At 34.6% G+C, this 12,451-nt stretch overlaps 1 protein-coding gene across 7 annotated transcripts in view; it reads left to right on the plus strand.

The window, feature by feature from the left end:
* The window catches only part of SCAPER (S-phase cyclin A associated protein in the ER), a 414,652-nt gene that overhangs the window by 114,248 nt on the left and 287,953 nt on the right, over positions 1 to 12,451 (plus strand). For all 7 annotated transcript variants that reach the window (XM_044933045.2, XM_025271386.3, XM_025271383.3 and 4 more), the window contains exons 11-15: positions 965 to 1,135; positions 1,746 to 1,815; positions 2,016 to 2,133; positions 2,410 to 2,521; positions 6,128 to 6,268. In XM_044933045.2, the coding sequence (XP_044788980.1) occupies positions 965 to 1,135; positions 1,746 to 1,815; positions 2,016 to 2,133; positions 2,410 to 2,521; positions 6,128 to 6,268 (612 nt within the window). The remainder of the gene's footprint in view (positions 1 to 964; positions 1,136 to 1,745; positions 1,816 to 2,015; positions 2,134 to 2,409; positions 2,522 to 6,127; positions 6,269 to 12,451) is intronic.

Genomic DNA, 12,451 nt, shown 5'->3' on the forward strand with positions numbered 1-12,451 from the left:
AATAAATCAACTGTTTTATCATTATGAAATGACCAGCTTTATCCCTTGTCATATTTTTTGTTCTGAAACCTACTGTGTCTGATATTAATAATTCAGCTTTCTTTTGATTAGTGTTAGTATGGTAGCTCTTTTATTTGTAATCTGTTTATACTCCTCATATTTAAATTAGGTTTCTTACGTGCAGCATGTGGTTTGGGGTCTTGCTTTTATCCAGATTTGAGTCTACTAGTTGAGGTGTTTAGACTATTTCTGTTTAATGTGACTATGAATATGGTTCTTTTAAATCTACCATCTTATTGTTTTTCCCTTTGACTCACCTATTCTTTATCCTGCTTTTCCTATTTTTCTCCCCTCTTTTTAATTATATTTTTAAATTTGTCTCCTTTGTTGGCTTAGTAGTCATAAATCTTTGTTATTTCAGTTTTTGCCTTAGCATTTCTAGTATACGTGTTTAGCTTATTATAGGGATTTATCAATTAATTCTGGTACATATTATTTGTATTACATAGTTCTAATGCATAATTTTAAATTAGGTGTATATGTTCAAAAAATATTAACACCATTACGGCATAATTTTTTTATGTTCCTTTTTAAGAATGGTGTTTTTCTTTTGTTTGTAAGATATTTTGTCTGTAACTCTTTTAAATTTTGGTGCTCGAATGAAATTCACACTTTATCATTAATAACAATACCTCTTATTTATATAACCTCACAGTTTGTCACACACAGTGGTCTGGTAAGAAAGTAAGTCATGGGTTATTGTATCATTTTTTGGAATACAGAAGAGTCTCTTGCTTTTAAGAAATTTCTGAGTCACAGAGCTGGACCCCAAGTTTTATAGTTCTTTATCAATGCTATTTTTATGTATATGTTGAGTATATGATTAGAAAAGAAAGACAGAAATAATTACTTGACTTTCCAGTCTACTGATGATTCTTCTTATTGTTTGTTTTTAACTTCATAGTCTATGGCAGAAGTCCTTGCTAAAAAGGAAGAGCTAGCAGATCGCCTAGAAAAGGCCAACGAGGAAGCCATTGCCAGTGCTATTGCTGAAGAGGAGCAGTTAACTAGGGAAATTGAAGCTGAAGAAAACAACGATATCAGCCTTGAAACTGACAACGACAGTGATTTTTCTGTGAGCTTTTAGCATTTTTATTCTCTGGGTGATTGAGACATACAATAAGCAATAGGAAGTCTTTTTTAAAGCACTTTACCAAGTGTTTTTTATATATGATGCAATTGACAAGCTGGAAGTTAGTTTCTCATTTTACAAATGAAGAAATTGAATCTCAGAGTAAGTAAAACATAACATTTCTCAGATTATAAGTATAAAGATTGAAGAAGAATCTAAGACATCTTTTTCTATTCTACTGATAAAAAGCAAATGATACATTGCCTTGCTGTCACTAAGCGCTCATGATATATATGTTGATGATAGGGATTTCTTAAAGAATGAAAGTAACCATGAATCTTTCAAATATTTTTCTATTAAATTTTAATGCCCAACAAGTACTTTTGAGCTTTTCTGATGTATACTCTGAATATTTCAGAGTTTTATGTAGTAACAGTTTAAGGCCAATACTTTGCTTTTAAAATTACTTCATTCATTTCTGCTGTGAATGTTGGTGTTGGACTGTTTGCTAAATGAAATATATGAGCAATAGGTAGGAAATTTTCGAATATAGTTCATTTTATTAGTTTATAATTGGTTCAACTATTTTTCAGTTTTTCTTATTACATTTTAGGCCAGCATGGGCAGTGGCAGTGTATCTTTCTGTGGTATGAACTGGAATGATGTCCTTGCAGATTATGAAGGTAATTTATGTGTGCATGTGTGTGTGTGTTGTATGTATAGGTAGAGTGGTACAAAGTAGATTATGTTAATACATGTGGTTTTTGTGTAACATGAATAATTTATTAGAGTAGGATGCCTTTTAAAAGTTGGTTCTCAAAAGTTGGTTTTATAGATTTACGTGGTTAAACAGTAACAGTGGTTTTCTTTTTTCTGAAAATAGCTCGTGAATCTTGGCGCCAAAATACATCCTGGGGGGATATTGTAGAGGAGGAACCTGCTAGGCCTCCAGGACATGGAATTCACATGCATGAAAAACTTTCCTCACCATCTCGTAAAAGGTCTGGGCTTTGAAAATTAATTTGAAATGTTTCACAGGAAGGGAGCTAGCCATTCTTAATTATTAAATGGAGTCGTTACATACTGATACTATTTTAAGGTACATTATTCAGGACAGTTTCAGATCTTTTGAAAAGTGACAAGGTTTTCCTGAAATGTTAGGCCAAATTAGTTTTGTGTATTGTTTATATTTATTTTAAGAACTTTGAAGACTAAAGATATTTTTGGCTTTATCATGTAAACATTTGTGTCTCTTGTCCATTTGTTTGTATTAATAGAACAATTGCAGAATCTAAGAAGAAACATGAAGAAAAACAAATGAAAGCACAGCAGCTAAGGGAAAAGTTACGTGAACAGAAAACATTAAAGCTTCAGAAATTGTTAGAAAGGGTGAGTTTTTAATTTTTAGAGAACCATGATTGCCTTAAATTGCTGGGCTTATTTTCATATTGACTTTTTCTGGTTTCAAAGAAGCTAAAAGAACAGTAAAAATAAATTCACTAGAAAATAAAAGCATTTCTAGCCACTGAAAATTACCTGTACCTTTCTAAAAAAAGAAATAAGAATTTGTCATTCCTAAAAAAGCTAGTAAATTGATGTTCTGCAGTTTGCATGGATTATTAAAGCTACACTTTGTCTTTTGCCATTTTCACTGGGGGTTTCCTTAGTCAGTCTTGTGCAAAGTGTTTGATGAATTGGTAGGACAGTTTTGAGCCTGAGATGGTGAAATTTGAATAAGCAGGGCACTAAGTAGATTCATGGGGTTTCCCTTGTGTCTCAGACAGCAGAGAATCTGCCTGCAATGTCGGAGTATTCAGAGCAGTATAACTTTAGGTCACTGTGATGTAGTGGAAGGAACACGGACTCTGGAGATAGCCAGTCTGGTGAAATCTTGATTTTAACCACATGATAGCATGTGGTGGGTGCCCTTGGCAAATTACTTAACAATATTGCCTTTTAATTTCTTTATCCATAAAATGGCATTTATAACTGTTAACCAGCTGTGTTGATGAATGTAGCAAGTATGTAAAACTGTAGCATGGTACTTGGGTGACTGTTGTTCCATATATATATGGTCATTCTTATTGTTAATTATACATGGCAGATGTGAGTACTGTGTTAGTTATGTGTGCTGTGTAACAAAGGACCTCAAGACTCAGCAGTTTAAAACGACACACATTTATTAGCTCACAGTTTCTTGGGCATGGAAACCGGAAGTGGCTTCTGTTGTGATTTTTTGTTTGTTTGTTCAGAGTCTCTCGTGAGGTTGCAGTCAGTGTGTTGGCTTGGGCAGCAGTCATTCGGAGCTGAAAGATCCACTTTCAGATCCCTCATGTGGCTGTTGGCAGGCCTGGAGTCCTCTTTAGTGGTTGGTTGTGGACCCCCATTTCTTGCCATGTGAGTCTTTCCACAGCCCAGTGTTCTCATGACATGGCTGCTACCATTGCCACAGAATAATCTGAGAGAGAAAAAGAGAGAATGAATAAGTGAGCTGCCAGAATGGAAGCTGCATTGTCTTTTTATAGTAACCTAGTCTTAGAAGTGATGTACTATCACTTTTGCTGAATTATATTGCTCCTTGGAAGGAAAGTTATGACAAACCGTGGCAGTGTATTAAAAAGCAGGGACATCACTTTGCTGACAGAGGTCCATATAGTCAAAGCTACGATTTTTTCCAGTGGTTGTATATGGATATGAGATTTGGACCATAAAGAAGGCTGAGCACCAAGAATCGATGCTTTGAAATTGTTGTGCTGGAGAAGGCTGTTGAGAGTCCCTTGGACAGCAAGGAGATCCAACCAGTCCATCCTAAAGGAAGTCAGTCCTGAATACTCATTGGAAGGACTGATTCTAAAGCTGAAGCTCCAGTACTTTGGCCACCTGATGCAAAGAGCCAACTTACTGAAAAAGACCCTGATGTTGGGAAAGATTGAAAGCAAAAGAAGAGGGCAACAGAGGATGAGATGGTTAAATAGTATCACCAACTTAGTAGGCATGAATTTGAGCAAACTCTGGGAGATAGTGGAGGACAGAGGAGCCTGGCATGCTACAGTGCATGGGGTTGCAGAGTCGAACATGGTTTAGTGACTGAACAACAACAGATTGGTCACAGTCCTGATAGAATGTGGGAGGGAAATATGCAAAGGTCTGAATACCAGGTGACTGGGATCATTTGGAGCCATCTTGGGGTCTGTGTACTACAAATACTTGGCACAGCACAGCAGAAGCATGTGCCCCCTGTAGTATGATAGTCACTCAGTCATGCCCGGCTCTTGCAACCCCATGACTGTAGCCTGCCAGGCTCCTCTGTCCATGAGATTCTCCAGGCAAGAATACTGGAGTGGGTTGCCATTTCCTTCTCCAGGGGATCTTCCCAACCCAGGAATGGAACCCGGATCTCCTGCATTACAGGCAGATTCTTTACCGACTGAGCTATGAGGGAAGCCCCCCCCTGTAGTATAGGTAAACTCTTTTGTTTACCTTTTGGTCCTAGAAAGGAGAACTAATATGCATAGGTTAAAAGTATTTTCACTCCTTTTGTGTGTTTTAAAATTGGGAGAGATAATTAGATCAAATAGTTTGATTGTAAAAATGAGGTGACATAAGATTCTCCTTAATGCAGTAGAAAAGTTGGTGGGATAGGAAGAAAATCTATAATTTTTCTCTTTACTTGAATCTCAAGAATTTAATTATTTTTATTTTAATCATTTAGTTTGGATAAATCAAGTATGAAAAACAGTCTCCTTGTAATGGGGTTCTATAAGAGTTAATATATTTTTTCATTTTAAGCTTCAGAAAACTGTTCTAACACAATTATACTTTACCTTCTTATTGTGTTTTTAATACAAACAAAATTATATAGTTTTTTTTCTCACTAATATAATCTCCAGATAATTCATGCAAACACAATAATAAATTCTTGAAATTGTATAAGACATTAGAAGTTCTTAATTTTCCCATCAATGGTCAGTATCACTTCAATTAATTCAAATGATAAATCTCACCTTCCATTTGTACAGTGGTTATTGTTTCATTACTGTTCTTCCATATATGGTCTCATATGATCACAACAGTACTTCTGTGAGGCTCACAGAGTTGAACAGATCCTGAGCCCCATTTCATATCATAGGTGTGAAAACTGAATCTAGGAGAGACTGAGGGCTGTCTGCAGTGTCATAGAACCAATCATTTGCAGAGCTGGGGCTTTAAGGACCTGTTTTTAGCTCCTATTTCAGTGTTCTTTCTGCATCATACTTTTTAAGGTGGTTAAACCCATTATTATGTAGCTAAAATTCAACTTAAATGTTAGTTTTCTTCCCATTCGTGTTAAGTCAGCATTGATTTTCTTTATTCTTTTTGGTGCTAGTTCTAATATGTTGAAGCACAGGATAAGTCTTTTACTTCTCCTATTTGATATTGTTTTAAGGAATTAAATGCAGCTATCATAATTATCTTTATTCTTCCATAAGTAAAACTCTGTGTGTTCCTTCAGGGAATGTTTTATGCAGATAATTGTGACTTTTCAAACTTCTCACCATTTTTCAATTTCTAGGGTAATCATTTGTCTTGAATTTGAGTTATAGAGACAACATTTATAAGGATAAGAAATACTATTTTTAAGTGTGCCCATAGTGCAATATAATAATAACAGCAAATATTTCTCTTGAGCAATGTCTAATGTACTATTCTAAAAGTTTTACATATATTGACTGACTCAGTCTTTAAAACCTGTGAGTTAGATACTACTACTGTTCTGTTTATAGATGAGGAAACTGAGATGTAGGCTAAAAAAGTTGCCCAGTTTACATATCTAGCAAGTGACTGGTAGATTATGAACTGTCAGGCTTTATAGTCTGTGTTCTTAATAATTAGTCATGATCTTTAGATCTTTCCTGGTTCTTCACTTTGTAATTCCTAAGCTGTTTACCTGTTTGCACTTCTTGTCAAATGACTATCCATGCTGAAATTAATGATGTGATAATTCATTGCATATAGGAGAAAGAAGTCCGAAAGTGGAAAGAAGGGTTATTAGACCAACGACGTAGGATGATGGAAGAGAAATTACTTCATGCTGAATTCAAACGAGAGGTGCAATTACAAGCAATTGTTAAGAAAGCACAAGAAGAAGAAGCTAAGGTATGTCTTAGGTGTTTTGAACATTGAATTAGTTACTCAAGTACTTTCAATTGTTACATGAGAAGTTAATATTTATCAAGTGTTTATTTGGTACCAGAATAACAGCATTTTTACAGGCTCATTTGAAATTTATTCTGTACAATATTTTATTCTTAAAATAATCCTATGAGATATATATTATTTTTATCGCTTAATTGAAGTATAATTTATAGATAATAAATAACACATATGTGAAGCATCAGTTTGATGAGTTTTGACACATGTATTCCTGAAACCATAAGTACAATGAAAATAATAAACAGTTCCATCACCCTCAAAAGTTTCTTCATACCTCTTTGTAATTCATTCCTTCATCCAGCTCTTTTACCGTGTAATTGCTGATCTGCTTTTTGTCACTATGGATGTTAGCATTTTCTAGAATTTTATGTGAATGGAATCATAGAGTAGGTACTCTTTCTTCTGGCATCTTTCACTCAGCATAGTTAGTTTGAATTTTATCCATGTTGTTGTATATATCATTTCCGTTGCATTGCTGAGAAGTGTATCATTGTGTAGAAATACCATAGTTTGTTAATCCAGTCACTTGTTGATGGACATTTGTTTTCATTACAGATTTTGGCTATTATAGATACAGCTGCTGTGTAAATTCATGTACAAGCCTTTGTGCAGATGTGTGCTTTTATTTTCTCTGGTGAATACCCAAGAGTGGATTGGCAGAATCCTATGAGAAGTTTAACTTTTAAAAAAACAGTTTATATACTTTTACCAGTAGTGCAGAGTGTTCTAGTTAGCCACATTCTCACCAATACTTGACATGGTTACACATTGTAATTATAACCATTTCATATTAGTCTGTATATATAGTTCTCATATGGTTTTAATTTGCTTTTTGAACATCTTTTTATGTGTGTATTTTTTCTATCTGAAGCTCTTATTTGGTGCAGTGTTTATTCAGGTATCTGTTGATTTTTGAAAGTTAGATTGTTTTATTGTTATTCAAACAGGTGTGTTTTTAGCTTTTTTGAGGTATACTTAACAAATGAAATAGATACTTACGTGATGATTTGATATACATTGTGAGAGGATTCCCCTGATTGAGTTAATTAACATATTCATCACCTCACATATTTATCTTTTGTGTGTGTGAACATTTACGTTTTCCCATATCATATTTTAATTATACAATACAGTGTTATCAACTATAGTTAGCATACTATACATTAGATGCTCAGGTCTTATTCACTGTATAACTGAAATTTTGTATCCTTTTACCAGTCTCTTCCTATTTCTGTCTGTCTCCTTCTGGCCCCTGGCAAATACTTTGCTACTCTCTCTTTCTTTGAGTTTTTTTTTTTAATTGAAGTATCAGTTCAGTTCAGTTCAGTCACTCTGTTGTGTCTGACTCTTTGCGACCATGTAAACCACAGCACGCCAGGCCTCCCTGTCCATCACCAGCTCCCGGAGTGTGCCGAAACTCATGTCCATTGAGTTGGTGATGCCATCCAACCATCTCATCCTCTGTCGTCCCCTTCTCCTGTCCTCAATCTTTTGCAGCATCAGGATCTTTTCAAATGAGTCAGCTCTTGGCATCAGGTGGCCAAAGTATTGGAGTTTCAGCTTCAACATCAGTCCTTCCAGTGAACACACCCAGGACTGATCTCCTTTAGGATGGACTGGTTGGATCTCCTTGCAGTCCAAGGAACTCTGAAGAGTCTTCTCCAACACCACAGTTCAAAAGCATCAATTCTTCTGTGCTCAGCTTTCTTCACAGTCCAACTCTCACATCCATACATGACTACTGGAAAAACCATAGCTTTGACTAGACGGACCTTTGTTGTCAAAGTAATGTCTCTCCTTTTTAATATGCTGTCTAGGTTGGTCATAACTTTCCTTCCAAGGAGTAAAGTGTCTTTTAATTTCATTGCTGCAATCACCATCTGAAGTGATTTTGAAGCAGAGAAAAATAAAGTCATCCACTGTTTCCCCATCTATTGCCATGAAGTGATGGGACCGGATGCCATGATCTTAGTTTTCTGAATGTTGAGCTTTAAGCCAACTTTTTCACTCTCCTCTTTCACGTTCATCAAGAGGCTCTTTAGTTCTTCACTTTTTGCCATAAGGGTGGTGTCATCTGCATACCTGAGGTTATTGATATTTTTCCCTGCTGTCTTGATTCCAGCTTGTGCTTCTTCCAGCCCAGCGTTTCCCATGATGTACTCTGCATAGAAGTTAAATAAGCAGGGTGACAATATACGGCCTTGACGTACTCCATTTCCTATTTGGAACCAGTCTGTTGTTCCATGTGCCGTTCTAACTGTTGCTTGCTGACCTGCATACAGATTTCTCAAGAGGCAGGTCAGGTGGTCTGGTATTCCCATCTCTTTCAGAATTTTCCAGTTTATTGTGATCCACACAGTCAAAGGCTTTGGCATAGTCAATAAAGCAGAAATAGATGTTTTTCTAGAACTCTCTTTCTTTTTCAGTGATCCAGCGGATGTTGGCAATTTGATCTCTGGTTCCTCTGCCTTTTCTAAAACCAGCTTGAACATCTGGAAGTTCACAGTTCACATATTGAAGCCTGGCTTGGAGAATTTTGAGCATTACTTTACTAGCGTGTGAGATGAGTGCAATTGTTCAGTGGTTTGAGCATTCTTTGGCATTGCCTTTCTTTGGGATTGGAATGAAAACTGACCTTTTCCAGTCCTGTGGCCACTGCTGAGTTTTCCAAATTTGCTGACATATTGAGTGCAGCACTTTCACAGCATCATCTTTTACGATTTGAAATAACTTGACTGGAATTCCATCACCTCCACTAGCTTTGTTCATAGTGATGCTTCCTAAGGCCCACTTGACTTCACATTCCAGGATGTCTGGCTCTAGGTGAGTGATCACACCATCGTGATTATCTTGGTCATGAAGATCTTTTTGTACAGTTCTTCTTGTATTCTTGCCACCTCTTCTTAATATCTTCTGCTTCTGTTAGGTCCATATTGAGCCCATCTTTGCATGGTATGTTCCCTTGGTATGTTTAATTTTCTTAGAGAGATCTCTAGTCTTTCCCATTCTGTTGTTTTCCTCTATTTCTTTGCATTGATCGCTGAGGAAGGCTTTCTTATCTCTCTTTGCTATTCTCTGGAACTCTACATTCAAATTGAAGTATAGTTGATTTAGAATATTATATTAGTTTCATGTATGCAATATAGTGATTAGTGTTTTTACAGATATTACTCCATTGTTAGTCATTGCATGATAATGACTGTGATTCCCTATAATAGCAATATATAATTTTTGCCTATCTATTTTATACATAGTAATTTATATTAAATCTGTACCCCCGATTTGCCTCTTCCCCTCCCCCTTCTCTTTGGTTACCACTAGTTTGTTTTCTATATCTGTTTCTGTTTTGCATATATATTCATTTGTATTATTTTTTAGATACCGCATAGAAGTGATATCATATAGTATTTGTCTTTCCTTGTCTGACTTACTTCACTGAACATAATATTCTTTAGGTTCATCCATGTTACTGTAAATGGCAGCATTTCATTCCTTTTATGGTTGAGTAATATTCCATTATATACATGCACACCCCACACATCTTCTTTATTCATTCATCTGTTGATGAGCCTTTCAGTTTCTTCCATATCTATATAGAAATTCAGTAAAACAATGATACTTTTTGATCCTGTAGACCAGTTGGACTTAATAGATATATACAGGACATCATATTCAAAAACAGCAGAATACACATTCTCTTCAAGTGCACATGGAATGTTCTCCAGGATAGATCACATACTAGACCATAAACAAGTCATAACAAATATAAGAGGTTGGAAATTATATCAAGTATTTTTGCTAACCACAGTGGTTAGCAAACTGGAAATCAGCTACAGAAAGAAAAATCTTTTGATGAGTTTGACTTTTTCTTTTATATTCCAAATATAACTGGTACAATACAATATTTTTCTTTCTCCATCTGGCTTATTCCACTTTAGTATAGTAAGCTCCATGTTCATCCATGTTGTAGCAAATAGCAGAATTTCTTAAAAGATTTTGTATATTTTAGGTATTAACATCTGTGTTTTGCAAATGTATTTTCTTAGTCTATGGAATGCCTTTTTGTTTTCTTAAAAGTGACTTTTGAAGCTTTAAAAATTGGAAAGGTCCAATATATTGACTTTTTTTCTATACTTTGTGTTTTTTATGCCCTTTTAAAAAAATTGTTATGTAAATTTAAGATCACTAGGATTTTCCCTTAAGTTTTCTCTAGACGTTTTAAATTTTATGATGACATCTGTTCCATTTTGAATTAAATTTTGTATATGGTGTGAAGTAAAGTTCAGGTTCATTTTTTTTATATGGATATCTAATGTTCCATTATCATTGTCAAAGAGGCCATCTTTTATATAATGAATTGCCTTGGATACTTGTTGACTAGCAGTTGGCCATATATGTGTGGGTTTGTTTATGATTTTCTGTTCTGTTACATTTATCTTTATGCCTATTTTTAGACCAATAACACTTTATTACTCTACCTTTATAACCTCATGCAATCAGGAAGTATAAATCCTTAAGTTGTATTTTCTTCTAAAATATTTTTGCTATTTTAGGACAATATTGACTAGTTGTGATGATAGCTAACATCATTGCCATGTTCCCAGTTTTAGGAAGAAAGCATTCAGTCTTTCACCGTTAAGTATAGTATTAGCTGTGGATCTTTCAGAGACGTTCTTTATTAGATTGAGGAACTTCCTTTCTATTCCTAGTTACTAAATTTTTTTACCATGAAGTTTGAATTTGGTTACTTGCTTTTTCTGCATTTATTGAGATAATGTTATGTTTTTATAAGATTTTTAAATGGTGAATTTCAGTATTTGATTTTCAAATACCAAAGTGTGTAGTTCTAGGACAAACCTCACATGGTCATGATATAAAAACATTTTTATATTTTGGAGAGCTTGGTTTGCTGAAATTTTAAGAATTGTTGGATCAGTATTTATGAGGGGTTTTGATTCTCCTAGTTTGTTGAGTGCTTTTATCATGAAGGATACTGTATTTTGTCAAGCACTTTTTCTGCATCTGTTGCAAGAATAATGTGGATTTCTCCTTTGTTCTTTTGCTATTTGGTGTATTACATTATTCATGTAATTTATATATTTTAGTCTAATTTTTTAGTTGTTTAAGGTAGAAAGGTACATCTGGACCCTTTTACTGCATTATAGCTGGAAGTGGATGTTCTGAACTATGTATTGTTTTTATATTTTAGAGGAGCAATCTGAAAGCAGATTGTTGATGGTCACAGCCAGAATTAAAATCCTGGTGTTTGTGGTTGCAAAACCTGTGCTTTTACCACTGTTCTTATTATTGGTTTAGTATTCTCATTTTGTGGTCTTTTTTCATATGACTTGTATGAATTTTGATTTGTCTAATTGCTTAATATATTTATTTTCATTATAATCTCATTAAGCCAGAGGTCAGGAAGATCCCCTGAAGGAGGGCATGGCAACTCACTCTAGTATTCTTGCCTGGAGAATCCTATGGACAGAGGAGCCTGGTGGGCTACAGTCCAGAGTCTCAAAGAGTCAGACATGACTGAAGTGACTTAGCATGCAGCAAACCAAAGTGACTCCTGTAAACAAAATAACCCAAGCTATAGTTTTAAGTAGTTTCCATCAAGATAAATGATCAACTGCTGGTTGGGTTTACATAAAGATATCAGCTGCCATTTGTAGTTTAAAAAATTCTTAATATTACATCCCCAGAAAGTGTTCACTGGATTTTGTATCTTTGCTGTCAACTTTAATGGTGTTATTTATTTCTTTTTTGGCTATGCTATTTTGTTTATTTTACCTATTTTTTTTTAATTTATTTTTTATTTATTTATTTATTTATTTTTTAATTTTATTTTATTTTTAAACTTTACATAACTGTATTAGTTTTGCCAAATATCAAAATGAATCCGCCACAGGTATACATGTGTTCCCCACATTCACCATGTTCTTGCTTAAAAAGAAATTGGAGCAAACATGAATATATCTATATGAAATAAAAAAAAAAAAATTCTTAATAATCCCAGTTAACTAAGATGAGTGTATTCTAAAATTTTTGCTAATATGAAGTACTTCTTTAAAACCCTACTACCAATACGCCCTGTTGGTTCTCTTAATTTTCATTGCTTTCTCT

The sequence above is a fragment of the Bubalus bubalis genome, chromosome 20, assembly GCF_019923935.1.
Source record: "Bubalus bubalis isolate 160015118507 breed Murrah chromosome 20, NDDB_SH_1, whole genome shotgun sequence".
In the NCBI taxonomy this organism is placed as follows: Eukaryota; Metazoa; Chordata; class Mammalia; order Artiodactyla; family Bovidae; genus Bubalus; species Bubalus bubalis.